At 47.7% G+C, this 27903-nt stretch overlaps 2 protein-coding genes across 5 annotated transcripts in view; one reads left to right on the top strand and one right to left on the bottom strand.

Moving 5' to 3' along the window:
• The window catches only part of LOC129334369 (stimulated by retinoic acid gene 6 protein-like), a 34843-nt gene extending 8659 nt beyond the window's left edge, over positions 1 to 26184 (top strand). For 2 of the 4 annotated variants that reach the window (XM_054986448.1, XM_054986447.1), the window contains 13 exons: positions 1066 to 1111; positions 3601 to 3729; positions 4877 to 4947; positions 6270 to 6381; positions 12443 to 12596; positions 14094 to 14169; positions 14976 to 15051; positions 16537 to 16585; positions 16674 to 16791; positions 21191 to 21310; positions 23053 to 23216; positions 24434 to 24580; positions 25571 to 26184. In XM_054986448.1, coding sequence (XP_054842423.1) covers positions 1066 to 1111; positions 3601 to 3729; positions 4877 to 4947; positions 6270 to 6381; positions 12443 to 12596; positions 14094 to 14169; positions 14976 to 15051; positions 16537 to 16585; positions 16674 to 16791; positions 21191 to 21310; positions 23053 to 23216; positions 24434 to 24580; positions 25571 to 25665 — 1357 coding nt within the window. In that variant the 3' untranslated portion in view covers positions 25666 to 26184. The remainder of the gene's footprint in view (positions 1 to 1065; positions 1112 to 3600; positions 3730 to 4876; positions 4948 to 6269; positions 6382 to 12442; positions 12597 to 14093; positions 14170 to 14975; positions 15052 to 16536; positions 16586 to 16673; positions 16792 to 21190; positions 21311 to 23052; positions 23217 to 24433; positions 24581 to 25570) is intronic. The other 2 variants (XM_054986449.1, XM_054986450.1) reach the window with 2 other exon arrangements.
• Positions 24594 to 27903, bottom strand: part of SHB (SH2 domain containing adaptor protein B) — a 213081-nt gene continuing 209771 nt past the window's right edge. The window contains exon 6 of the mRNA XM_054986452.1: positions 24594 to 24824. Coding sequence (XP_054842427.1) covers positions 24821 to 24824 — 4 coding nt within the window. The 3' untranslated portion in view covers positions 24594 to 24820. The remainder of the gene's footprint in view (positions 24825 to 27903) is intronic.

Genomic DNA, 27903 nt, shown 5'->3' with positions numbered 1-27903 from the left:
ACTTACTAGACATCTTAAATGCTGGCAATCTGATCTCAGTGAAAGATATTAAGCCACATTCAGTCCATGCTTGTCAGAAGCAAAAAAGACTCAAACGCAGCAATCTGGTCTTTAAGTGACCAAAAGAGAGAAGAACCTGAGCACAACCCTAGGTCTGAGCCCTAGGTCTTAGAATTGGTTTAACATGAACAACAACAACATTCAATGTATATACTGCCCTTCAGGACAACTTAATGCCCACTCAGAGCAGTTTACAAAGTATGTTATTATTATCCCCACAACAATCACCCTGTGAGGTGGGTGGGGGGGAGAGAGCTCCGAGAGAGCTGAAACTGACCCAAGGTGACCTAGGGGGCTTCACATGAAGGAGTGGGGACTCAAACCTGGCTCTCCAGATTAGAGTCCTGCCGCTTTTAACCATTACACCAAACTGGCTCTCTTTGCTGCTGGTGGTATTACCCTGAGAGAAAAGTGGGGGAATGGAGGAAGATGAGCCTTTTGAGGGGTCTAGGAGCTGGTGACCTGGGTTGGCTGATTAACTGTCTCATTCCCAAGGGGCAGAAATGAGCACTTGGGAGGCCTGTCTCACCACACCTCTAACGGCTGAGGAATCCAGGTTTCGCTGAGCTTAACAGCTGTATTAGGAGCCTCGAATCCTTGTTAAGCCCTTGGGAGATGGCATCAAACTTCTTGATGTATTCTCTAATTTAGCAGTTTCACACTGAAACCTCCCTTTGCAATTGCTGAGCCAAGCTACAAGTGACGCCTTACACAGGTTGGACACTTGTCAGCTTACTTCAAGTTTTGATGGGAAATGTAGGCGTCCTGGTTTTACAGCTTGGCTGTCCATTACAGCTGCAAGACCAGGACGCCTACATTTCCCATCAAAACTTGAGGGAAGCTGACAAGTGTCCAACCTGTGTCAGGCGTCACTTGTAGCTTGGCTCAAAGATGGCAAAGGGAGGCTTCAGTGTGAAACTGCTAAATTAGAGAATACATCCTTGCATCCAGCAAAAGAAATTCATGACTTAAATGAACAGAAATCCATCTTTTTTGGTTTTTCAGGTTTATAGTCATAGTGTTGAACATTGCGCAGTGCCCACATGGACAAGTAAGTATGGCTCTATAATGATCTTAAAATGTTTGATTACCCTTATTTTTAATAACAACCAGTAGGCTTAGGGAGCTCTGACCTAGATAGTACAGGCAAACCTGACTTAGAAGCTAAGCAGGGTTCACTTTGGTTTGTAATTGGATGGGAGACCTCCAAGGAAGACATGGGTCACAGAAGCAAGCAATGGTAAACCACCTCTGTTAGTCTCTTGCTGTGAAAACTTCTCCAGGGTCGCCACAAATCTGCTGTAACTTGACAACACTCTCTACCGCCACCAAGGTTAGGGAAGGAAATCTTGGATTACAGAGATGGGCAGTCTAACATATTCACTATTTAAGCTGAAGTTTTAAGTTAATTAGTATTGATGAAATGAAATCCAAATCTCTTGGCTTAATGCCTTCTCCTTCTTCTCCTCTAAGCTCCAAATACTTCATAGACATCGTCTTCTCTATATTCTTTAAAACCATCCTACAAAGCAGGCCAAAACTATTGCCACCACGTTCCACAAGAGGGGCTGATGCTTAGACAGAATGGATTGCCTGAGGCCACCTGGTCAGAATTTATGACTAGAAATGAAATCTGAATTGGGTGTTAATATTCATTCTAGTAATCATCATTTAAGGCACTAACTTGATTTCATAGTTGACTCTTATCCAGAAAAGGCAATCAAAGTTCTCACGCAAAGGGATCTTGTGGAAAATTTCCACTAATGTCAGAGAGAGGGGCAACAAGAAAAACTGTTTTTGCAAATTCCACTCTCCCACCACAGACCTTTGATTCCTCATCCTAGGGGGTGCCCTAGAACAACATTTTGGAGGTCATTTTTGCCTGCCACAGGAAAGGAGAAGGAAGCCCCATCCCACTGCTGGCAGAGATTTACCGCAGGATGTGAGCCCAGATGTTCAAGATACAATGCCAAAATGCGGGGGACGGAGGACGCATGAGCTGGTATAGAGTGCAGTGGTTAAGAATGTGGCAGGCTGGCTGCCTTTTATCTCTTGACTATCTTGCACAGCTAATCTTCTTTGGACAACTGTGAGGAGGAATTAGCTGAACAAGATATCTAGCAGTCAGTAGCATTGCCTTCCCTCTCAGGGCAGCAGAGCAAGTATCCATTTTTCATACTATGAGCCAAGCTACAAGTGACGCCTGATACAGGTTGAACTCTTGTCAACTTCCCTCAAGTTTTGATGGGAAATGTAGGCGTCCTGGTCTTGCAGCTGTAATGCAGAGCCAAGCTGTAAAACCAGGATGCCTACATTTCCCATCAAAACTTGAGGGAAGCTGACAAGTGTCCAAACTGTGTCAGGTGTCACTTGTAGCTTGGCTCTTAGACTTTCCACTGTTATGGCTTCTCAGCAGTCATAGCCTGGATGCTTTTCACACTTATGAGTGTCACTTGGAACCAAGTTCTAATAACAGGAAAAGGTTTCCAACAAATTAAAATAATCCATTTACAGTTTTTTTTTAAAAATGTACAATTACCATCTTTATTCCTGGGATTACTTCAGTAATTGTCCAGTATTCTCCAATTGCAATTCCTGTTGCATTGCGACTCCTTCCATTCTCTCACTGACCTGTCTTACATTATAGTTAACAAAAACTGCCATGGCTGTCCTCTGTGGGAAACAAAGAAAGATTACCTGTCAGGTGCCTATAGCATAACTTAGGTGGGATGCTATGGTGGCATCTTTATTTATTTTATTTAGTTATCTTATTTATTTATAGTCCACCTTTCTCATTGAGACTCAAGGTGGATTACACAACGTGAGTCAATACAGTCAGAGTCTCTGTACATGAGACTTCTTACAAGAGGATGCTCAAGTGAAGGGAGATGCAATGCTAGCTGGGAAGAGTAGTTTCACTTCTCTACAGAGCCCGCAAAGATTGTTCCTCTTAGCCTGACAGAGCCTTCGGGGAAGATGAAGAGGAAATTAACAAACCCTCTGAGGAGTGATCTTTGCCGGCTCTGTAGAGAGGTGAAATTGACAGATCCTTTGGCTCTGTCTTTTAAACTATACTTCCCAGCTAGCACTGCGTCTCCCTTCACTTCACATAATCGTTCCTTGTGTAAGATGACTCTTAGTTTCAAAGGCATTTGAAACTAAGAGGAGGATCTGGAAAGGGAACTTTGGCCCAACTCCTGCCAGTTAGTGTGCAGTGCGGTGTTATGGGCTGTTTCCACATGGCTTACCTGAAGCCAGGCCATGCCGCAACGTTGCAGATCATGCAGGGGAAAACGTGAAATATCGCGTTTTTTCGCTCGAGTTTTGCGCGACATCGCATAAAACTCACGCGAGAAAATGCGATATTTCGTGTTTTCCCCGGCACGATCCGCAACGTTGCGGCGTGGCCTGGCTTCAGGTAAGCCGTGTGGAAAAAGCCTTGGTGCGGACAGGGCCACAGCTGGGCATCTGCCCTGGAAGTAGAGGTGACCATTTACAACACCAGCAAGTGCCCTTTATAATCTAATCTTTTCTGCACAGGTTGTGGGGAAATACGAAAAAATCCTTTTTTACTGGCCCTCCTTGCTCTGCCTGGTTTTCCTGTTGAGCAGATTTAGCCATATATTGATGAAAACGTTATGGGTCCGTCTCCGGCAGGATCTTCCAAGTGTGAGTTTTTACTCGTAATAGTCGTTCAGGTGATGACTTTCTGAACAGGGGTCAGATTGTGTTCCGCACCCTGTTGTTTGAACTCAGCTTTATGACTTGCCTTACACATGTACATGTGCGCAAGCTGAACATGAAATCAGCTTTCGGTCTTCATTCTTTACCCCTTTCATGCGTCAGATGGTTGATCTGTATGTGAGTGTATAGTCAAGTGAAATATATGATTTTGTGCACATCCTCTCACCAAAAACTTTGCAATATTTTCCAAATAGTTATAAACTGCTCCAGAGGCATGGCTGAAGTATGTTAATTCTTTATAAAATAACGAGACAGAAAAAAAGAGGAATGTGTTCGGGATCTATTGAAACAACCTGCTAGCAACCTTGTAGCACACGGCTTTATGTTTATTTTTCTTGTCCTCCTCCTTTATCCCTCTTTTTTCCGTATTCCCTTTTTATTATAATAAAATAAAATATTAAAAAAGAGAAAAAAAAAAAGAAACAACCTACTAGCAGAGGACTTCCCATTTCAGTTTTGCACTCCATCTTTTTCTATGCCTTCCCTTTATGGTTTTATTATCGATGCCGTGTTTATATTCTTTGATCTATTGTTTTCATATGGATACATTATATTTCAATAGTTGATCTCGATTGTATTTAATTTTGTCTATTTGTGCATTCTTTATTACAATTTCATTTTTATATTGTATTGGTGTTAGATTTCTCATATTTTTTCCACTTTTACTATATTCCTGTTCGTACCTGGGTACTTTTGTGTTAGAATATCGGACGAGTAACCTTTCCCCCCTATTCCTTTGATATGAAACCCTTATACTGCAACGCTGGGCCCTTTTACGAGTCCCTGAGCCCCTTCCTCTTGGAAGGAAAACATGAGAAGTGTTGAGCCTTCGTCATGTTTGATAATTTATGAGATGGCTTTGATGAGCTTGGGGTCACCTCAAACAGAGAGCAACAGCAGCACTCCTCGGGTGCCTGCCGAACCCCAGATGCTGCATCGGGTTCGGTATTTTCAAGGAGCGCTTTCCCCTCCTGTTATTCAGAGGATCAACTCTGTTCTTATTTTTTAGAGCCTGACTGCTGAACGGCATGGCTTGTGGGATAATCAGCAGCTCTTTCCTTCCCCTTCACAGGAGGAGACCTCTTTCCTGAAGATTCATCAGGCCCAGTATGTCCAGCAACTGATGAGGAAGCCCCCAAGGCTGTGAGGATCATTTTCCTTTTCAATCTGGAATGACAACTTGCAGTTCTTCTCTGAGTATTTCATACACCCCCACTGTCCTTATTTACCAGGAACCATCCCTCTTTTCTGGAGACTGTTCCTGACATAACTCTGCCCCTATTCTGCCTTTTGGGAGGAGGCCTTTTAAAAATGTTGTTGGTGAGCACAGATAAACTCTCAAATTCTTCAGGTTTCTCCTCCTTTTTCTGGGCTTCTAGTTGCTAAATATTTGGACAGGATATAGATACATCCTGACCCTACTGCGCATGTGTATAAATGCTAGTGCCTGGACATGAAACGCCGGTTATGTCGCTTGCTTCCCTTCTATCCTTCATAACAGCCTTTCCATGCAGTAAATATTCCTGAAAGGGTTTGAGTTGCAGCCATTCGGTAACCAAGATCCATTCTGAGATTAAACGTTTTCTCAAATGTTCTTAAATCAAGAATAAGAAATTGTTACAACCAGTCTCCCCGCGGATTCTGTTCCATAAGTCAGTGCGGGATGTCTATTTCAGCAAAACTTAGCTCACCATTCTGTGAAACTTTGAAGGCTGGGGGATTTGTTAAACATCCTCAAAGTGGTCCAGCTTGGGAGGGGAGAGGAAACTGCAGAAAAGGGGTCTGGGTACGGTCATTGCCCTTGAGATTAAGCACAGAAGTAGGCTGCTAAAAAGTAAACGGGAACAGTTGGCACTCTCGCCGTCATTACTTTCCGTCTGAGTCTGTGACTCAGAGCTATGATTCCTGATTAATAACTAACCTGCCTCAGCTGGGGGGTGGGTAGGGAGACAGTTGTTGACTGGCAGTAAATGTAATAAAGAGACCCATAAAGAAGCCGTGATAACTAAAGCTTAAAGTACTGGATCGTTTGTAGTAGAGAGCAGAAGCCTGTTGAGAACTTCTCCTTGCTGGGTCCAGATTTTATGAGATGGGGCAGGGCTTTTTTTCTGGGGAAAGAGGTGGTGGAACTCAGTGGGTTGCCCTCGGAGAAAATGGTCACATGGCTGGTGGCCCCGCCCCCTGATCTCCAGACAGAGGGGAGTTGAGATTGCCCTACGCGCCGCTCAGTGGTGCAGAGGGCAATCTCAACTCCCCTCTGTCCGGAGATCAGGGGGCGGGGCCACCAGCCATGTGACCATTTTCAAGAGGTTCCGGAACTCTGTTCCACTGCGTTCCCACTGAAAAAAAGCTCTGGATAGGGGGATTAGAAGGAAGGGAGAGCCTGACAAGGGAGGTGATCTAGGAGACATTTCTTCCCTCAGACCACCATGATCACCCACCATGTTGATCCTACCTCCCCACAGGCCTCTGCAAAAATCCTGGATTCAGCGGAAGGTGTATGAATGGGACCCTGACTTTCGCTTCCCTAGCAGAATGATCTGCATGGCTGTGCTTGCCCTCATCTGCCTGTACCTGGTAAGGTCCGTGGGATCTCGTGTGGAGAAGGGATGTTTCCCAGTGCCCCCATCCTGCGTGGATTACATTTTTTTGCCTAAGAGCTTACAGGATAGTGCTGGGCTTTTGGAGCTGAGCAGTGCTGCTTCATGTGCCTCCCATTAATGTGCTATTTTGCGGAGGAATCTGTTAGGTCATTTACAAGCAGGGCTTTTTTTCAACAGGAACGCGGTGGAACAGAGTTCCGGAACCTCTTGAAAATGGTCACATGGCTGGTGGCCCCGCCCCCTGATCTCCAGACAGAGGGGAGTTCAGATTGTCCTCCACGCCGCTCAGCAGCATGGAGGGCAATCTAAACTCCCTTCTGTCTGGAGATCAGGGGGCGGGGCCACCAGCCATGTGACCATTTTCTCCGAGGGCAACCCTCTGAGGTCCACCACCTCTTTTCCCAGAAAAAAAGCCCTGTTTACAAGAGACAGTTTCCCACTTTGTAGCCACTGGCCATTTTCACACATCTTACCGGCCACGCAAAACTCCCGGAATGACGGCATCTTCCTGGCGCGATTTCCTGTCATGACTCTGGTTTGTAGAAACAAAAAGAAGGGGAAGGCAGCAACTACAATACCAAAAGAATTATGAAAATATGATATATATGCTTATAGTAATGACAATACAACTGGATAAACAGCATATGTGAAAATTAATCAAAGATATGAATCATATATACAAGTCATATATACAAAAATACAATGAGTCATATATACAAAAATTCAAAGGTTAGAGACCAAAAGCCGAATATATCCAGACAAATTAATGGCAAAACACAATACAGTCAGCACATGGAAGTAATTTACAAAGTGCCAGGACCAATATCAATGTAAAGTCAAAGTAAGCTGGTTCAGACCACAAACATGTAGTATATACTCATAAAGGAAAAGGGTAGGTAATCAGTTCATGTGTACAAACAATGTCCATATGTGGGCAACACCAAAAACTCCTATGAAAGAGCCAACGGGCTCATGCTTGCATATTTCCTATTCCCGTTTCATAGGTCATTGCTTCCTCAGGGCGGTAACCAGGTGCCACACACAGATAAAAAGGTTGAAGTCTTAAACCAAACAGACACACAAATTCACAGCCTCAATGGGAGCAGTCCGGCAGCACGACACGGCAGTAATTAGTTGAAGGGAAACTAATTAGTTGAAGGGATCAAAAACTATCACTCCATTTGCCCAGTTAATATAGGGGTTATGATCCCAAAGCCATCTACTGCCCAATATCAGCGGGTATTTGGCCACCTGGCTGACAATATATGGGCGGCTCTCCCAGTGGTTGCCCATGCCGGTGGGCACCAATTCCATTTCGAGTACAGCTGGGTTCATATTGGAGCCGTCCATTTGCTCAAATATTATGGGAGACTCTAGGGTGTGGGTTTCCAACCCTAGACCATTCACTAACGACCATAATGTCCCGTGAGCACCCAGAGTCTATTAGGGCTTGCACCCGCACATGAGTCCCCCTTTTGGGATTAACTAAATTAACGGGTATGAATAATATGGCCCCTCTTTCTCTCACCTCCTTCGGGGTGGTCTTCTCTTCCATCTGCTGCGGGGGCCTCCTCATGACAGATCCTCCTCGTTTCGCTGCTGCATGACGGACTTGGGTCTGGACTTCGATTTCCGCTAGAATCTCCTCGGCCTCCAACCCAGGTTCAGGACGCCCTCTTATAGATTGTCCCCTACCCCTTCCGGTTCACGGCGCTGGAGTCAGCCTGGCTGGTGGAACCTGGGGAGTCTGCTTTCGAAGAGGGCATTGTGCGGCGAAATGTCCACTACTACCGCATTGCAAGCACAGTCCTTGTCTCCACCTCGACTCCCTGGCCCCCCCTCGTCGCGGTGGCACTCCGTTCTCTTCCCGGGGCTTGAGGAGGATGACGAGAACCAGTGGCCTGTTGTTGCTCAACCAGGCAGACTACCTGGGTGCGGTTTTCCACTTCACACGCCAGTTGAATCCAGCCTAGGAGCACTGGAGGATCATCCTGCATTAGTGCCCGGTCTAACAGTCTGGAATTCATTCCTTTCCGGAATAGTTCCACTTTCACTCCCTCCTCATACTGTGGACACTTAGCGGCTAGTTGTCGAAATGTGTCCGCGTACTCTCTCACCGATTGCGACCCTTGCCAAATGGTTCGGAGTTCAGTGCAGGCCCGCTCGCTTTCTAGTGGGTCCTCGTACTGTGCTCTCAGCGCCGCGATGAAGGCTTATAAATTTCCCAGTTCCGGGGCCCCCATGTCGTAGAGAGTCACATACCATTCCGCAGCTATCCCCTCCAGGTGGGCCGCTAAGTGGACTACTCGGCCTTCCTCCGTAGGGAACAGGTGTCCCCACTGATTGAAGAACTGTAAGGCCTGCACTATGAAAAATCCCAGCTTTCGTGGCTCCCTGTTGAACGTAGCTTCCAGCTTTATCCATCTCAGGGGTAGCACCATTCCCCCCATGGTTAGGGCTTCAAGGGGTTGGGCCGGTTGATGAGGCGGCAGTTGTGGCGCCGGGCCACGAGCCCGTGGCGGGGCAGGTTGATATGGTTGAAAGGGTGCTCCTGCTCTCAGTGCGGGTCTCTGCGGCACTCCATGGGGCGGTTGATGTTGAGGCCTGAGCGGGGCCTGAGGACGGGGCCCCGGTATCCACGGCCCCACTCCCCTGGGTGGGCGCTGAGCCCTTGTTGGCGGCTGGCGAGGTGCAGGAATCCAAGGGGCTGGTTGCGCTGGAGCAACCGGCGGGGCAGGTCCAGGTCCCATGGGTGCAGCTGGTGCTATGGCTCCTGCCGGAACTAGTGGTCCACCCAGCGCTGGGACAGCCGCACCTGCGGGCAGAATCATGGGGTCTGCCGGCCTGGCAGGCTCTGCTGGCGCGGGACCTCCTGGAGCGGTGGGAGCAGCGAGGCCGGGCGGCGGCAGCAGTGGAATGGGCGCCCGCGGGGCGGGTGGCAGGATGGGTAGTGGCGGGGGCGGCAGGGCAAGGAGCGGGCGGGGGGGCGCTGGTGCCGGTCCTCCAGGTTGTACCTCCGGACCGGTGGGCACCGGACCATCTGCGCTGGCAGGATCTTGGGGCCCTGTCACCTCTGCGGTGTCTCCCTGGGCTGCGCTCGCGTCTTCCGTAGGCCCCTGGACCATCAGACCTATAAGATAGGTGGCCTGCTCCAGGTCTTCATGCATCGCCTCCATCTGCGCCTCCATCATCCGGTAGCGGGCTTCCTCCTGACCTCTCAGGTCTTCTTCAGCATCCCATCCAGCTTGCTGGAGCAAACTTTCCTCCCAAGCTTGTTGTCCCTGCTCGGCTCGCTCCACCTCCTCTTCCGTAAAACCGGTGGCCGCAACCTGTGGGCACGCTGCAGCAAGTGTCTCCGAAGCGGGCGGGCCGGACACTTCAGAAGCACTGGCGACCCAACCCTTGACAATTCCAGTCACAGCGAGCATTTCATATTGCAATACTTGGACTTGGTCTTGAAGGGCACTCCACCACTCCTCACCCGCTGTGGCCCCCAAGTCATTGCCCCAGGTTCCGACCGAACCTACATCGGCATAATCCCAGCTCATTAGCTCTGTCCGGGGTGCAGTCCAATCCTGGAAACTACCTCCCTCTCCAGGCGGGGAACATTCCACCAGGCAACCCGCCGCTTCATCCCAGCGATACTGGGGAAGGGTGCTGATTCTCACAGCCCCCGCAGTGAAGGTGGACGTCTGGCTGGTTTCCCAAACCAGGTCTTCGGTAGTCCCCAGGTTTTCCAACACTGGGGCTAGACTCGAGTCAATCATGGAGTGGGAAAACATGGTGCCACGACGTCTTTTCCTGCTGTCCTGGGGTCGCAGACCCCACTGCCAGGGCGTTGGCACGGATGTCGAAGGGCCAAAGCCTCGTCCCACGCTGACCATGGGCCGTGCTCCTTCCCGGCTCGCTCTCGCCTGCGCTGTCCCACCATCAGGCAGCGTTGGCAGCCCCGCACCCTCCGTTCCAGGATCAGACGGGTCTGTCGGAGTAGCTCCAGTATCCATCATTCCTAGGTGAGGGTTCGGGGGAGTAGGGATTCTCAACAAAATGTCAGACTATGGAATCCCAGTTATCTCGAGTTTGTCTCCCCCCTTCTGCAAGAAGCACAAGGTTTCTTGGTTCCAAAAGGTTTATTGAAAGACTATGCTCAGGATACAGGTGTCCATGATCCAAGGGCTGGAGAGGCCCCTGGCTGAACGAAAGCTTTGTTGAGAATGGCATGCAAAACGAAAGTTACAATACATCAAACACCCAGTCCCAGCCTCCCCCTTCGTCCTGTCTGCAAAGGCCTGAGAAGATGAGGACATCAAGGTCGTTGGCGAGTCTGGATAGATAAGCCTTTTCACTCCCATGGGTATGAATGACCTGGACAACATCTGGGACTAGAGGGAGGAAAACTGGAAAACTACTGGTTATAACATAACATAACATAACATAACATAACATAACATAACATAACATAACATAACATAACATAACATAACATAACATAACATAACATAACATAACATAACATAACATAACATAACATGGCGGCACTCTGGTTAGAACTGACATCCTGACAGCCATCTTCTGGGCATGGAGTAAGGGTCACTATGTGCATGGGGGAGGAGGTATTTGTGAATTTCCTACATTGTGCAGGGGGTTGGACTAGATGACCCTAGAGGTCCCTTCCAACCCTATCATTCTATGATTCTAGAATGGCTACCCCTCTGACATTATCAGAAGATTGTGTGTGATATCTCTTTAGGCTTTCTTTTGTGCTGCATATGAGTATTAAGGATTATGCCAAAGGCTTTAGGGCAAATGGTAGATTTTCCTCATCCACAGTCTCAAAAGGGCATCCTGAAACATCCTCTTTGCTTCTTCCTGGTACATGCTATATTCCTGTCGACTCCACTATGCTAATCTTGCTGGCTGGAGTTATATGATGCTGGCAGGTTCATGTCTGGAACACCCAGGTGATTTTTCTTTTTAAATAGCAGGTGTGTGATTAAGATCAGAATCATGGTACGGGTAAGAACCCTGCCTTGGAAAATTCCTGGAGCTCTGTGAGTTGTGACTGGGGATGGAGTTTAACGAGGGGAGGGAGCTTACTTGGGCTGTGATGTCATTCTAGGATTTCTGTGTTTAGGCAATGGAGCTGATTCCTTTGTTTATCTGGAGTACTTTTAGCCTGCTCGTCCAGCTGGGCCACTGGTCTGACCCAGTAGAGCTCTTCTTGTGTGTTGTTTTACAGATCTGAAAGTTATGGATTCACATATTTCCATTGTCCTTATCTATCATTTTATGTTGTCCTTATCACTCAAGCCACCTCTCTTTTTCTTTATTTTAATATTCTTGAATGAGTAGTTCTTTCCCATTGTCTTGTTTTAATTTCTGACAATCACTATTGGGGGAAGGGGGTGTCAGTTCTAAGGATGACAGGCTATGACAGATAGACCCCTGTACCCTCACAGCGAGAAATCCATGTTCTTGGTTGAAAAGGCTTTATTTCCGGAATCATATTATATTCATAGACAGGTCCTAAGGTTGACCAGAAAGTTGACAGGAATACTGAATGTGTGAAAAGCATTCTTCTTATACTCATCCCCCCCTCCCAACAGCAAAACAGCTTGGGCGTGAACTATTCATGATATCTATTCTTGAGAACTTCTCTGCATAGTTTACATATCAGGTCTAGACTCTAAGTGGGCAGCAGATTAAAAGTGAAACTCAGTTATTCATGAGAACAGACAGTGTACAAGGTCAGTAAGATCAGGCACCTGCAGCGGTCTGTGAAAGCAAAGCATTTATGGTGCTAGCAATATGTCATTAAGGTACAGCATTAACAATGGTTCATAGTGACAGTTCAGCTTAGAATAATGGCATGGATGGGGCACAGACATGACAGCGGGATCCGTAACGTACTACTGAAGGATCTTTTCGCTTTATTTTATTTAGATATTCAGCATTTAATACACCATGAAATGTCTTATGAAAATGGGGCTTGTCAAAAATAACTAAACAGCTGTTTTTATCTGTTTATCCTTCAGTTTGTTATGATCGAGGTGTATGTTGGGAAACTTGTGTTACTTACACTGAACATTCTGGAGGAGAACTTTGAGACGCTGATAGCTGCTCAAAATACTTCGGAAGTACTTGCATCATCGGTCCAGCGTTTGAAAGAGTTTATTGATGTCACAGAAGGTACAGGCATTATATCATACTTTGAAAATCAGTCTGTATATGTCTGTGTGGTTTACCAAGTGTGTCTGTCTGACCGCCACAAACTATCACTAGTGGCTGCATTTGAGCAAATTTTCAAACATAAAGGCCTGCGAGGACATTTTCCTATCTGTATTTCATGTTACTTTCTAAAAATTTGGTGTAGAACGGATGTGATGTTGGTTTTTCACATTTCCCCTGTCTGTAATTCAAGCACAAAACTCAGTGACTGGAATGTTCATTCAGTTTTAAATTTATTCTCATTCATTGGGTATTGTTCTCATGTGCCCGCAAGAGAGTGCAAGAAGCTCAATGACGCATTATGTGCAATGTGTGAAAACATAGTGATCAAATACCAGTGTTGCAGCCTTTCAAAGCGATGGGAGTGGGGGTGGGAAGAATGAGGCTGTAGCCGTTGCCACCTTCTCCCCAAGTTCCAAATTTTTCTTCGGACTGATTGTGGCCAGGGAATCGTCAGATCTTGGAGAAGGACAGGCAAAACTCTATTGCTGCTTGTGGAGTTAAGTTCAAGTTGGGACCGCAGTTCATGGAAACATGGCTTAATAATAATAATAATAATAATAATAATAATAATAATAATAACAACATTCGATTTATATACCGCCCTTCAGGACAACTTAATGCCCACTCAGAGCGGTTTACAAAGTATGTTATTATTATCCCCACAACAATCACCCTGTGAGGTGGGTGGGGCTGAGAGAGCTATTTGACAGGACCCATATGGACCCACGGACAGATCCATGAACCACTCTTATCATCTGTTTCCATTGCATTTGAAGGCACAGTTGGACCCATTTCTTAAACTCCCCATCAACACATTTAAAGATGTGTTTGTTTAAAAAAAGTCATTATACCTAATTCCAAGGCTTTTTTTCTGGGAAAAGAGGTGGTGGAACTCAAGACCGTACAATGGCGTCACTTTGGGTCAGCAGGAACAAGGGGGGAGTTTTTAATAGTTTAAATTGCCCTCGGTGAAAATGGTCACATGGCCGGTGGCCCCACCCCCTGATCTCCAGACAGAGGGGAGTTTAGATTGCCCTCCGTGACGCTCCAGCGGCGCGGAGAGCAATCTCAACTCCCCTCTGTCTGGAGATCAGGGGGCGGGGCCACCAGCCATGTGACCATTTTTAAGAGGTGCCGGAACTCCGTTCCACCGCGTTCCCGCTGAAAAAAAGCCCTGCCTAATTCACTGATGGATACATTACCCTGCAATCTTTTCTGTCTTTTTGTTAGAATGCTGCTGTTTTCATTGTTATTTTGATTGATGTTCTCAAGAGTTATTTTTTTAAAAAACATTGTGTGATCAGCTTAGGCATTATCTTTTTATTGCACTGCTGTTTTTTTATAATGCTCCCGTCATTACTGAAAGTTATTTTGGGTATTCTTGAACTAGAAAGGCATGACCGAAGTTCCCTAAGTAGATAAATAAAACCAAGATGTCCATTGCTTGTCCCACAGATGTTTGGATTTTCACCACCTTCACTGCTTGCCTCACCAGTGTCAGTTATGTAGTCCACATCTTGGCCTGCTACAGGTATGAATGTACTTAACAACAACATTCGGTTTATATACCGCCCTTCAGGACAACTTAATGCCCACTCAGAGCGGTTTACAAAGTGTGTTATTATTATCCCCACAACAACAACCACCCTATGAGGTGGGTGGGGTTGAGAGAGCTCTGAGAGAGCTGCGACTGACCCAAGGTCACCCAGCTAGCTCCAAGCGGAGGAGTGGGGGAATCGAACCTGGTTCTCCAGATTAGAGTCACACTCTCTTAACCGCTACACCAAACTGGCTCTTATCCCTCCCAAATCGCCAGAAGCACAGGAAATGGATGAGTAACGGGCAGCTTCCTGCTCACACAGGCCAGCCTTCCCTCAGTGCCTACTTATGGTTGGCTATAACTTGACAAGTACTGTTGTTGCCTGCCAGTGTCCTGGGCACTGGCAAGAAAAGCTAGGAAGGGGGAAAGGCTTGGTGTGCTAGCATCACTTCCAGTTTAAAACAAAAGTGGCTATGGACGCTCTGGTTTTTCTCAAAGACTCTATAATAAAACAGTAGAGCTTTTGAGAAATGCCAGAGTGTCACCAGCGACGTGCTGATCCCACTTCTAGCACACAGGGTGTGATGCCAGTGTGTTGTTGACATTGTGAGAACATCACTGCTGCCATCCTGTCATTCATGAGCCGCCTCCCCCACCCCGGGTATATCTCCCCCCACTTGCCAGGGGAGATCTGCACAACGTTGCTGAACAGGGTTTGCCTTTGGAGTGGTGAGACTTGATTTAAATACGAATGTTGAAACTGACATTTAAAAAGAAATGATAACGAATCTCTCTAGAAAACACATGAAGCGTCTGTGGGCAGGGAAGAAGCAGTTCCTTCCGTTGGCTACTTGCAAACTTTCTCACAGTGTGGTGAGTTTTTGGTCTTCTGTTGAGCTGGCTGCTTCACTCTTCATCCCTTTGAGTCTCCCCTTGGGGCCTGCTTTTCGGCAAGCCCTTCTTTTAACCACCAGGGCCTCATCCTACCTTGACACCTCATCGTTCTCCAGGCAACTTGCTGTCAGTTCTTGAACAGCCTCTTCAGGCCTAATATCAAAGCACGTTAGACCATATAAGAAGACTAATTAAGACATTGTTAATTGGCTGGGAGAAAAGTAAAAGAGAGCTTGTTTATTTTTTAAAGGGCCAAATGTTGGTGTTTGTTCTGTTTTCTATTACTTCTGTATCTCAAGAAGCCCTGACCTGGATAGCCCAGGTAAGCCTGATCTCGTCAGATCTCAGAAGCTAAGCAGGGCTCACCTTGGTTAGTAATTGGATGGGAGACCTCCAATAAAGGCCAGGGCTGCAGAGGCAGGCAATGACAAACTGCCTGTATTATTCTCTTGCCATGAAAACCCTGCCATAAGTCAGCTGTGACTTGAGGTCACTCCCTACCACCACCATGTAGAAGGAAGACTGATATATTGGCAGTACTTTCCACCATCTTCTCAACAAGGTAGTAAGTCTGAGATCTTGGTAGTATGCCATATGGATTCAACGAATGTCATCAGTGAATTAATCAAGTAATTGGTTAAAATTCTGAGGAGTAAGAGCCATAGACATGCCCTGATGCTGTGAGGGCCAAGTAAAATTGAAAGGTACATGATAGACTTGATACACAGCAGATTGTTAGCAACTAGCACTCCCCTTAAAGGAGTGAACTGCACACATTCATTTAAACAGGAGGCAGTAAATAGGTTCAAATGGTGATACTATAGAGATGGTCAGGGCTTTTTTTCTGGGAAAAGAGGTGGTGGAACTCAGTGGTGGAACTCAGGACCGCACAATGACGTCACTTTGGGTCAGCTGGAACAAGGGGGGGGCTTAAAGTTTAAATCACCCTCGGTGAAAATGGTCACATGGCCGGTGGCCCCACCTCCTGATCTCCAGACAGAGGGGAATATATTAACTCCCCTCTGTCTGGAGATCAGGGGGCGGGGCCACCAGCCATGTGACCATTTTCAGGAGGTGCCGGAACTCTGTTCCACTGTGTTCCCGCTGAAAAAAAGCCCTGGAGATGGTGCTTAAGGTTGTGCTATTCTGGGAGATTTAGTTCTTGGGCACACCACAGTGTGGCGGAATGTTGACGGCTGGCGTCTATCTATTCCCCCACCCCACCCCCACAAATGACAGTTTTAAATAATCAGCCCAATTTGATTTCATTAATTTTTACTTAAAACGTTTATATCCCAAGAAGCCCAAGGCATCTGTATGTTATGGAACTCCCCAAACATTGACAATGATCTGCTGAACTGTAGGTTGATTGGGCTTCGACTCTGTTCTCTTTGGCATATGTGCGATCCCAGCATATACTAATGTCTCTCCGTGTGTTTTTAATTATTATTTTAACATTTGCAGGCAGCAATAGCAAGATACTCGGGCTGGCAAATTGCATACCTTGTATGGGGTACGTGAAGGTCTGTGCTGGGGCAAGAATTTGGGGCCAATTCTTGAGGCTGCCCATTTCTTTCCTTTTTTTGTGATTTCTTTTCTAGGTTACCTGATTGTCCACATTGTGCAGTGCCTCTTTGGAGTGATGCTGATGTACATTCTTGTTTTGCCCATAAAACACGGCCAAGCGATAGAAGCAGTGAAAAGTTTGGGCCCTGGGATGTAAGTGTCCTCCTTCCGAATAGAATGAATGTGGTCCAGTGGCCAAAATGCAGAGGTGGGAACTAGGAAATCCCAAATTCAAATATTGCCATAAATTCATCATCTTGCCTTCGGCATGCCATTGTCGTTCAGCTTTCCCCACCTCACTTACAATATGAAAATCGTCATGATGGTCTACATTACAGCGTTGTTATAAGGGTTACAGCAAGACAAGCGCATCACGTTCTTCATCAGGAGCCCCTGACATTGCTGAGCCTGTGAGCGCGTCTGAATTTTTGAGAAAAAAAATTAGTGGTCAGCACCACAAAATGGCTGCCACGGGGAGGCAGGGGCGACTCCTTGCTTTGGGGCAGAGCTGTTGTCAAGAGCTTGGTTATGCATTACAGAGTACACAGGTTGGGTTCCTGTTCACACTCCGACGAGTTCCTCACTGCCTGCCTGTACAGAGTCCAGTTTGGATGATGCCTGCAGCCTCCACGGAGAAGAGGCTTCAGACTTACCCCCAACTTCAATGTCCTGTGCTTGGCTGGTTTGATTTCTCAGGCATCGGCTGGCCTCAGAGGCAGGACCAGCTGGAACACGGGGCGTATCCGAGTGGACCAGTTGAGCCAGCAAGGCAGCGCTCTCAAGCCACAGGCTGAGGGGTGATCTGGCTCAGCTGCATTTGCTGGCGGCTGCTGGAGCTCAGGGGGCTCCGTTTCGCTCTGGTCAGGATCCTGTGAGCAGGGCCGGATTGATGGGGGGAAGGGGGGGTAGTCTACTCCCGGCAGTGTCAAAGAGGGGGTGCCGGGCGCAGCTGGCAGCCCCCAGGGGTGCGCGGGCAGCTGAGCAGAGGGCAGTGGGAGCCTGCCCGCACCATTCCCCTGCCCTGCAGAAGAGGGGGGCCGTGGCAAGCTGGCTGCCCTCTCAGCAGGGCAGGCAAACGGCACGGGCCGCCTCCCAGCCACCTGCTCTGCCTCTGCCAGCTCCATGGTGTGCCGGGGCAGCTGGCTTGCTGTGTGGGGCAGCATGCTCCGCAGTGCGTGATGATGTCACGGAAGTGACGTCATCATGCAGCGCCGGGCGTGCGCACATGCTACACGTGCATGCGAGACCGGACTTGGGTGGCCCTGGGTGCTGGCAACTCTAAATCCAGCCCTGCCGGTGAGGAAGCGTCCCGTTCTGTTCCGAGTCTGCAGGGGGGCGGCACACTGCCAGCCTCGCAATTTGCCTCCTTTGCGCCAGCCTGGGCCCTTCGCGGCTGCGGTTCCTGCAGCATGAGAGGCAATCGGGAGGGGCCGTGGGCCCAGGTTTGTGTCCTGCCTGGCAGGGCCCCATGGTGATCTCTGAGGGAGGATTCACAGGCAGTGTCACGGGCGGGGCTAGCCCAAGCAGGGTGGTTCAAGTCCAAACCTTAAGGCCAAAGTAAAAAGGGAGTTCCAAGAGCGAAAGCCAAGTCAAACTGGTGGTCAGAGCACGAGATAAAGCCAGGAGTGAGTCCAGAGTCCAAGAGCAAGGTCAGGCACAGTCCAAGGTCAGTCACCGATAGTGTCAGGTCCAAAAGCGGGCACGGGCACGGGCACGGGCACGGGCACGGGCACGGGCACGGGCACGGGCACGGGCACGGGCACGGGCACGGGCACGGGCACGGGCACGGGCACGGGCACGGGCACGGGCACGGGCACGGAGTGGTTGCAGACAGTAGACACATTGCTTCCACGCCTGGCAGTTCCTCCAGACTGGCTCTTATAGCCAGGTGTGGTTTTCAGCCAGCTGCTGGGGCTCTATCCTGCCACTACTCATCGTCACTCTCCAGCAGCTGGCGTTGGCTCAAGAGGCGAGCACTGCGCCGTCTCTCCTGCAGTTCCAGTCTCTGGCGCTGCCTGTGGCGTTCCTTGGGCATGGATGAACCTGGGGGGGTGGAGGCTCTTGGCTGCGCTGCACCTGTAGAAGTCCCTGGCTGAGCTTCCCCTGTGGTATTGGAGCTAGAGGGTGCTGGTGTCTCAGCTGCTGGCTGCAAGCTCTGATCAGCCAGCAGCTGTTGCTCCTGATTGCTGGCTTCTGCTGAGTCAGGGCTAGGGCTGGCTACACAGGGCTCCTCTCCTCCAGAGGAGACCTCAGTCTCAGACTGGGCCATGACAGGCAGGTTCTGGCGGAGTGCTTCCTGATGCTGTTAGGACGTGGTTGGCCAGGGCCTCGTTTGCAGGCTCCGGCAGGGTGGTCTCTGGGGCTGCTGGTGCACGATCAGCCGGTGCTTCTGCAGCATCTGGCCAGTCCTGGCCCTGCTGGTCCCCAGGCTCTTCTTCTGAGCCCTCCAGGTCTGAATCACTGGCCTGGCCAGAGCAAGGGCTGGTCAGAGGGGGTCATAACATCCATTTGGTTGACCCGAAACAGTCGAGAGGGTGCTGTTTGGCCCATTGGAGAAACTCATGAGTTTTCATCCACAGTACACAGGGCATGGAACCTGCACCCAACCAGTATACTCTACAATGTCGAAATACGCCCAGCTAAGGTTGCCAGGCCTTCCATATTGTGGGAGGCCTCCTATCAATCATTTCCATTGCTTGGAGCAGCAGTAGGAAAAAAAATAAAGAAAAAAACCCACCACTGGCCTCTATGCTGGCACATCACTGCTGGATGCAACCTGGAAATGATAATGGGTAGCTCTAGGAATCACTGGAACCTCTATGGTTTATGACATAGTTGATAAATAATTCTTCTGCTGGCCCCAGAAGCCTATTTAAAGGATTCCATGTTTGGGCTGGTTCTGCTGGCTGGTGTGTGTGCAGGAGAGAAAATAACAAAGCATACACCTGCTTATACCTAGAAAGGAAATAAGAGTTCTTTATTGTAGGAACTCCATATCCTGATAGGAAAGGAGGAGAGACAGATCCTATCTACACATCTAGTCTAAGGATCGGCATGGATGCTAGGACAAGTCCTGCATCCACAGTTGCAAGGTGGAGGGAGGAGAAAGAGAGATGGTGCCTGGAGCAAAGCCAGGAAGAGAAGAGTGAGAAGGAGGATGTCACGAGGAGGAAGTTCTGAGAACAGCAATCTACAAATCGAAGGGAGAGTCAGAGCAGTAGACAGCTAACAGGATGCCCTGACCTCTCTGTCTTTCTAACCCTTTGGTTTGTTCCCCTCTGAAACCTGGGGAAAGGGACAGCGCTGAGTCCTCCTCTTCCAACAATAGTGACGTTGGCAATGTCACGGATGTCACCAGCCGTGCCCTCCCCACCTCTCACCCTCTTGTTGTTTGCCAGGATCATCCCAGCATTCACAGGCCCAACAATGTCCAAAGAAAGGGGAGGGTTTCACCACTGCCTAGAGTCACAAGAAAGGATGCACAGCGATCAAACGCCTGTCTGGGATGAGCTCAGCCTTTTGCTAGTTAGTGAGCTGGGAGGAGCAACTCAAAGTTCTGTTTTTTTCTTCCTTTCTCCATGCACGTTGGATTTTATCCCAAGACTCAAGAAGCCAGTGGTGACCAGGAAAAATACCCGTGGGCACCGCGATGCCCATGAACATGACACTATCCAAATCCCAATTGGTGTGGGGAGGTGGGTTGCCAACCAAGTGGAGGAAAAAAACAATGTACTTCCCTTTTGCAAGGTTTAATGGGAAGTGGATAGTCACTGTTATTTACCTCCATGCCAAAGAAAGCTGCAGTGGTTTTTTTCCACAGATGACGCCTCTGTTAAAGGGCTAGGACACTTCTAGGGACAGGCCTGCTGGTAACTGTAGAGGGGGAGCCATCTGTAACCAAGGCTGCCCGGGAAACAGAGGCACGTTGTCCAGCAGCCTTCTGCTTCTTCAAGGTGGCCGAGCATAAATAGTTCTTTTTTTCTGGGAGAAGAAAAAAGGAGCAAAGCTGGAGAAAAAGAGGGATGGTCATCAGCGACTGAGAGAAGACTGCAAGCCTGGGAGGGCTGGTGAGGCACCAGTGGGATCTCAGAGCAGCACTGGTAGATCACCATTAAAAAGAGAAAGCCCTGCTGGAAGATTCAGTAGTAGCTTTCGTTTCAGGGAAGCCGATCTATTTCTGCCTTACGGGAATAATGGAATGCATCACTTCAAAATGGATCCCAGCACTGAATGGTCCACACAAACCACTCCATGCAAATAGAAAAGTAGCCCAGCGGGGGCGGGGGGGGGAGTGCTTGTTCCTCTAGGTTTGCCAACCTCCTAGTGGGGCCTGGAGATCTCCTGGAATTATAACTGATCTCCAGACTGCAGTTATCAGTTCGCTCTCATCTTTCTCCTGCATGTGTAAATAAGGCCATAAACAAAGTTAGAACTCGGGAACTGGGTTTTATGCCTGTGGAGTTCTTTTGATCCAGAGCGATCTTTGTCTCCGGCTCCCTTTCATTTCATTATCATCTTCCCAAACTAAAACTTTTTGCTTTTTCCGCCTCAGCCTCACAGTTGCCATCGTCGTGGGCCTCATGGTACTGCAGACTGTAACAGCTACTAGGTTCTTTCTTCAGCCGAAAATTTCACCGGACGACAAGGAAAAACCGTTGGCTCTTGACAACAGGTAACTATTAGGGAGGCTTCCAAAGTTTTCCTCATGCCAATTGATCTTGTTTCCGAAGTATGTTCAGAATTCTCCATTATTCCATTTTTATTGCCAGTTTTTGTACAGAGTGTAGCACACTGCAGTCCCCTCAGTTCATTGTAAGGTTGCCAGGTGGGAGGGGGCCCCAGGTACTCAGGTTGTTCTCACTCCTGTGCAATGACATCACTTCCGGGAAATGACATCATCAGCCAGTTTGGGGCCCAAGTCAGCCCACTCTGAAGCACGGGAGGGCTCTCAGGGCAGTGCAATAACATCATTCCCAGATGGTGACATAGTCGCACTACCTCTGGAGAGCGCCTGGGAGGCCTGTTCCTGCACCTTTGCCCCCCTCAGATCAAGTGAGTGGTGGCAGCAGGATGGAGGGTAGGAGCGGGGTATCCCTCACCCCCACTGGGGGACTGGCAGCCCTAGTTCATTGATGTGTCCCTCACATGTGTGCACTGATAAAACACTCCCCAAAAGTATATGACTGTACATCTAGGAGTAGTAACATAATTCCCTACAATCTTTCTTTTTTGTGAGGTGTTTTTACTAAGGCACAAGTTGGAAAACACAGCACAAAAAGAATCTTGATGCAATAATAATATGATCATATTAGGATTACTTTTTTTGCAGTCTTTTATATCAGTATCAAAATACACATTTGTAAAGTAGTGGGGGCAGGAGATGCGGGTACTCTTGATGCAGGAAAAAGTGTGTGTGTGTGTGTGTGTGTGTGTGTGTGTGTGTGTGTGTAGGAGCTTTGCTGGTTAGTGTGCACGTGACAGTGAAAATAACAAACTTCCACCCAGAGGCTTGGCTTAGGCTTAGATAAGAAACGAGAGTTCTTTAGTGTGGGAACTCCATACTCTGATAGGAAAGAGGAGAGAGAGATTCCTATCTACCTGTCTAGTCTAAGGATGGGATGGGATCGCAGGCTCCTCTGGCACGGAGGCTCGGTCCGCCGGCTCCTCTAGTTCCTTGTCCTCCGAAAAGGACTCGATGGTGGGTAGTAAGGTCACAGGCTGAGGCTGGACCACGACATTCTCATTCTTAGTAACTGTTTGAAAACTGGGTTGTTGGCCTTTCTGTGGCAGGGGTTTGAGCATCTTTGCTCCCTGACAGGTAGCCGAAGAATTCTGAGGTCAGAAAAAAGTTCAGTTTCTCCCTGTCATGCAGTTATGAAAGGCAGAGGAGTCCTACTAGAAAAATCATTGGCATTAGTACCAGAGATGTTCTTCTTGTTGTTCAATGTAATAATCGGGGCTTTTTTTCAGCTGGAACACGGTGGAACGGAGTTCCGGCACCTCTTAAAAATGGTCACATGGCCGGTGGCCCCGCCCCCTGATCTCCAGACAGAGGGGAGATTAGATCACTGGGGCCACCGGCCATGTGACCATTTTCTCCGAGGGCAACCCGCTGAATTCCACCACCTCTTTTCCCAGAAAAAAAGCCCTGGTAATAATCAAAGCTCTCCCGCAGAACGGGACCTTTAGCATTGAAGCAGTGTGAGGTGAAGAACATTTGCTGTGACTGTTCACACTGGTGTCATAATATCTGTTACCGCACATCAAAACACCATAATTCTGGAAGCCAAGAGTCCTTAAATTTGGAATTCTTCAGAAATAAAAGCCCTCTAAGAGCAGGGTTGAAACAAATATTTGATCCTGTCCCTTTAAGCTCTTACGGCGATGTGAATCTCTCCTATGTTTTATTTTCAGGAAAGCGTTCCACAATTTCAACTACTTCTTTTTCTTCTACAACGTGTTGCTAGGCCTGAGTGCCTGCCTGTACAGGCTGTTGTGCAGTGTGGTTGTGGGAGCCTGGCTGATTGCTCGCATAGACAGGACGATAATGCCCAAAGGGTATGAAGCTGCCGACATGGGTAAGGCTATGATTCTTGCTTGGTGTAATGGTCTTGGGCTGGAAGCTTCACACTTATTCCAGATAGACAAATGAACACCCCCCCTTTCTCCCAAGGGTCTCACCTTGAATTGGCTTAATAGGTATCTTAATCAATTAAAGCCTTCACTGATGAACTGGTAAGAGCTAATTTCAATGACTGGATCTGCAAGATAAAGATATAGAGCGGAACCACAAGTGACAAAAGGCACAGATTGGACACTGGTCAGCTTCCCTCAAGTTTTGATGGGAAATGTAGGCATCCTGGTCTTGCAGCTTGGCTCTCTGACTGCTGTCCAATGGACTTTTCAACTGTCACTTGTCCAACATTCCGCCAAGCTGCCTACATTTCCCATCAAAACTTGAGGGAAGCTGGCAAGTGTCCAACCTGTGCCTTTTGTCACTTGTGGTCCCACTCATACTTGTCTGTATTTGGAGACTTCTTTGGTTTGAGCATCTCAGAGAAACTTTTATGGTAGTCAACAAATTAATGGCGGGGAGAATTGAATGAATGAATGAATGGAGTTGAATGAAGCAATGTATTGTTTGAAAGGCAGTTGATGAATCATCTAAAAACCTTACATTGGTTGGCATTTCAAGTCCTTCCCATCAGGTGACCACAAAGTGACCAGTGCCAGTCCTGGGAGACAGAAAAAGGCATTCTTTATGGCTTGGCAACCGTCAACGGTTCTTTGAGGTTCCTCTGCTATCAGTTCGGGCGCTTGGTTCTGTGGAGCTCCGAAGACCTCTGGTGGATTTCTTTTCACTGGCCCATAAAATTTCAAGTGGGCTGTTTGGGGGTCCAGCTGCTTCCCCTTTGCTAGACGTTGACTGGCTTGCGGGAGGGAAGATCCGGGCAGGTCACTAAAGGCTCCAGGCACAATTGCAGGAAGAGGAGAAGCCCCCCCCCCGCCCCCACCCAGCAGCCCTCTGTATCTTGTGCTTTCTCCAAGATCCTTATAGCAGCCCCGTGTGGTAGGCTAGGATAAGTGACCTGGCCCAAAGCCAGTGAGCAACATGGCTGGAGGTGGACTGAACTCCGATCTCAGAAATCCAACTCCGGCACAGAGGACATCTAAACAGTACATGAGTTACTGGCTGTCCATTGAAATATTATCTCCTCAGAGCAGAAACAGGCAGAGTTTGCAGTGTCTGCTTGTCCTTTGCCTGGCAAGAGGAATTGTTATGATATCCTTGCAGGGTTCAGGACCTGGATCGGAATGCTTCTGATGGATCACTATCATACCAATCCCACCCTTGTCTGCTTCTGCCACATCCTTGTGGTGCAACTCAGAATACAACTTCAGCCGAGAACCACAAGTTACCACTGCTTCAGTAATGGCTCAGGTAGACCCTCCCACCTTCCATACTGCCCATCTGTCTGACTGTGTCTGTTTCTGCCTACATGCCAGAGTGTATTGAAATTTATTACAGTGGATGTCATGTTGAGCCTTTGATAAAGTGTATTACAAAACGGGCATCAATATGCTGGCAAAGCCCGTTAGGCAACATCCTGAGACTTAGAAGAACTTCAGATTGAATAAATAGTATTTTTCATGGGAATAACAGCATTCTTCAGGAAGAACATCACCTAGAAAAAGAAGGAAAGACAGTGAGAAATTATTTTGTGACTGTGGATTGTGGATTCTTCTGTAGTATTTCTTCACCAGTTGGATTTTGGGTTATGGTACCTATTGTATTTGTACAATCTTTACGTATGTAATTCAGTTTATTGATTGATAACAAATAGTGGATTGACAGGAAGGACATTTGACAGTGCTTATTTTTGTATTAATATTTATTATATTGTCGAAGGCTTTCACGGCCGGAGAACGATGGTTGTTGTGGGTTTTCCAGGCTGTATTGCCGTGGTCTTGGCATTGTAGTTCCTGACGTTTCGCCAGCAGCTGTGACTGGCATCTTCAGAGGTGTAGCACCGAAAGACAGGGATCTCTCAGTGCCTTTCTATCAGTTCTATCTTTTCCATCTATCTTCATATCTAATAATAACTTTATTATAAACATATATTGCCAATCTCTTATCTTCCCTCCCCGCACTTTTTCCCTTATAAAACTTTATTTAAATTTAAATTTATTCCTAATTATTCTTATTTTTCAGCTACATAATCAAAAATACTTTCCATTTTTCTTGAAATTCTGAGATTGGCCTATTGTGTATATAAGATGTTAATTTTGCCACTGTCGCATATTCATATACGTTCTTAAATGGTAAATGGTACCACTCACAAAGTCCTACAGCTTGCTTTCTATAACCATGAAAAGAAAAGGGATTTTTGCTATGGTTGAAATTAAATGTTGGTGTCTTCTTTTGTTTTAGATTTTAGGGTGTCAAAGAAAGCCAGGACAAGATGGCTGCTTTTGTACACACTCCTCAATAATCCCTCCCTCTCCGCTCTCAGGAAACCGAAATGATGGACGTATCCTCTGGATGTTATTTTGGTGTATGGGAATCAGAACAAGATTCCCCAAGACCACATTGCTGTGTCCTTAGGAGCACATGAAACTACCATACACCACCTCAGACCATTGCTCTTTAAAGGCTTAGAATGGACCCACAGCAGCTTCTCAAAATCTCAGGCAGAGAACTTTCGCAGTCCAGACACCGGGTATTGAACCCGGGTCTATTTGCATGCAGAGTTAATGTGCTCCCACTGAACTTCCTCTGGCTCCCAGCCCTCAACGAGCTGCTATAACGACTGTTACGGGGTGTGTGTGTGGAGTATGTGATGAATGGGTCCAAGTAATACCGGCAGCCGATTGCTTGCAGTTACATTCCTGCTGTAGTACTTTGCTGCTATTTTGTAAACAGTTCTGGGACGTGCCAGAAGCTGGGATGGCTCAACTTCATCTGACTGCAGAAACCTTTGAAATGTTCAAAGCCAGGGCTTTTTTTCTGGGAAAAGAGGTGGTGGAACTCAGTGGGTTGCCTTTGGAGAAAATGGCCGGTGGCCCCGCCCCCTGATCTCCAGACAGAGGGGAGTTGAGATTGCCCTCCGCGCCGCTGAGCGGCGCGGAGGGCAATCTCAACTCCCCTCTGTCTGGAGATCAGGGGGCGGGGCCACTGGCCATGTGACCATTTTCAAGAGGTTCCGGAACTCCGTTCCACCATGTTCCCGCTGAAAAAAAGCCCTGTTCAAAGCCTTCCTAGCCACGGCTGCAACAGGGCTGTGTCTTCAGAAGTAGTATATTGTGAGCACACACACTGGTGGTGTCGTTGTCACTGTTGCTGTATATCAAAAGGGCTCTTCTTCCCAAAGCCAAGAGTACCCCTTGCTTAGAATTCATCTAAAATAAAGGCCTCCTGACGGGCTTGTTAAAATGCTTGCAATTCAAATAGAGTTTACGGAAAGGTGGCCAGCTGTTGCAAAATACCTTTGTGCATGCAAATGCTACGGGTTTAACCGAGACTCAAAAAAGGCAGAAAAGGCTATTATATCACACCATTCAAGGACATGGCACGTTGCCTTGGCATACAGATCAAAGAACAAAGCCCATACCAATGATGGTATAGTTCTGATCCAAAAGAATACTGTTGTGACAGACATGTACATCTGTTTACGGTAGAGCTAATAACTTGTTTCTGTTAGATAAAGGGAAGAAATCCACTGGGTGAGCAAAACACATTTTCTGACTCTCGCTCTCTTGTTTATGAATTCCTGCTGGCTCCAGAAGCCGCAGCCAGGATTCCATCTGTTCACTGGCAGCTGAAAGAGGAAAGGGCCTATCGCACCTTCGTCGCCAAATCTGAAGAGTGGAATACTGCTGTTAATATCTGTGTGGGAGACACAGGCAGTGGGAGGAGGAGGAGGTGTTACTGCCACTCTCGTCCCCCCTCCCCCCGTGGGCCTTGCATTTAATTAACATTCATTTGCATCATTATTATTCATCATTTTTCACTGATCAGTTATACACGTATTCAGCTTTTTGTAACAACGCATTCTTATTTTATGTTATTCATTGCTTTTTTGCCGTTCTGATATCTGATTTAGTGTCTTAGATATTTACAATGCTTTTAGGATGTTGTGAACAGGAATCGTATTTTTGTCATTTGGGCAGTTTTCACACTACTAACCTGCTTCTGTAACATTGCGAAACGTTGCGCAAAAACACGGAAGATAGCGTCTTCTCGCAAGAGTTTTGCGCGATGTCGCGCAAAACTCTCGCGATGTCGCGCAAAACTCTCACGAGAAGACGCTATCTTCCGCGGTTTTTGCACAACGTTTCGCAACGTTACGGAAGCAGGTTAGTAGTGTGAAAATGGCCAGTATTTACTATAATGTTTCAGTTATGAAACAATGATTATATTGAGTGTGCGTGTTTGTAATTCCTCTTCTGGGGGGGGGTTGGATTCCATGGCATTTTGGTCTGCCATTGGTGCAGTCCCTAAAGGTCACAATGTAAGCAACCAATCACCTGTCTTTACTGCTTCTTAGTGGCCATTCAGACACATCAATGAATTTCCATACTCATTTGGAAGCAGCCAATGGATTCCAATAGTCATTATCTGACCTTTCTGTTAGTATGTCCCCTTGGACAGAAGCAGGGCTTTTTTTCTGTGAAAAGAGTTGGTGGAACTCAGTGGGTTGCCCTCGGAGAAAATGGTCACATGGCTGGTGGCCCCGCCCCCTGGTGGGGCCACCAGCCATGTGA

This window comes from Eublepharis macularius, chromosome 8, assembly GCF_028583425.1.
Source record: "Eublepharis macularius isolate TG4126 chromosome 8, MPM_Emac_v1.0, whole genome shotgun sequence".
NCBI lineage: Eukaryota > Metazoa > Chordata > Lepidosauria > Squamata > Eublepharidae > Eublepharis > Eublepharis macularius.
The sequence above is the reverse complement of the archived record's forward strand: the minus strand, read 5'-3'. Positions and strand labels throughout refer to the sequence as shown.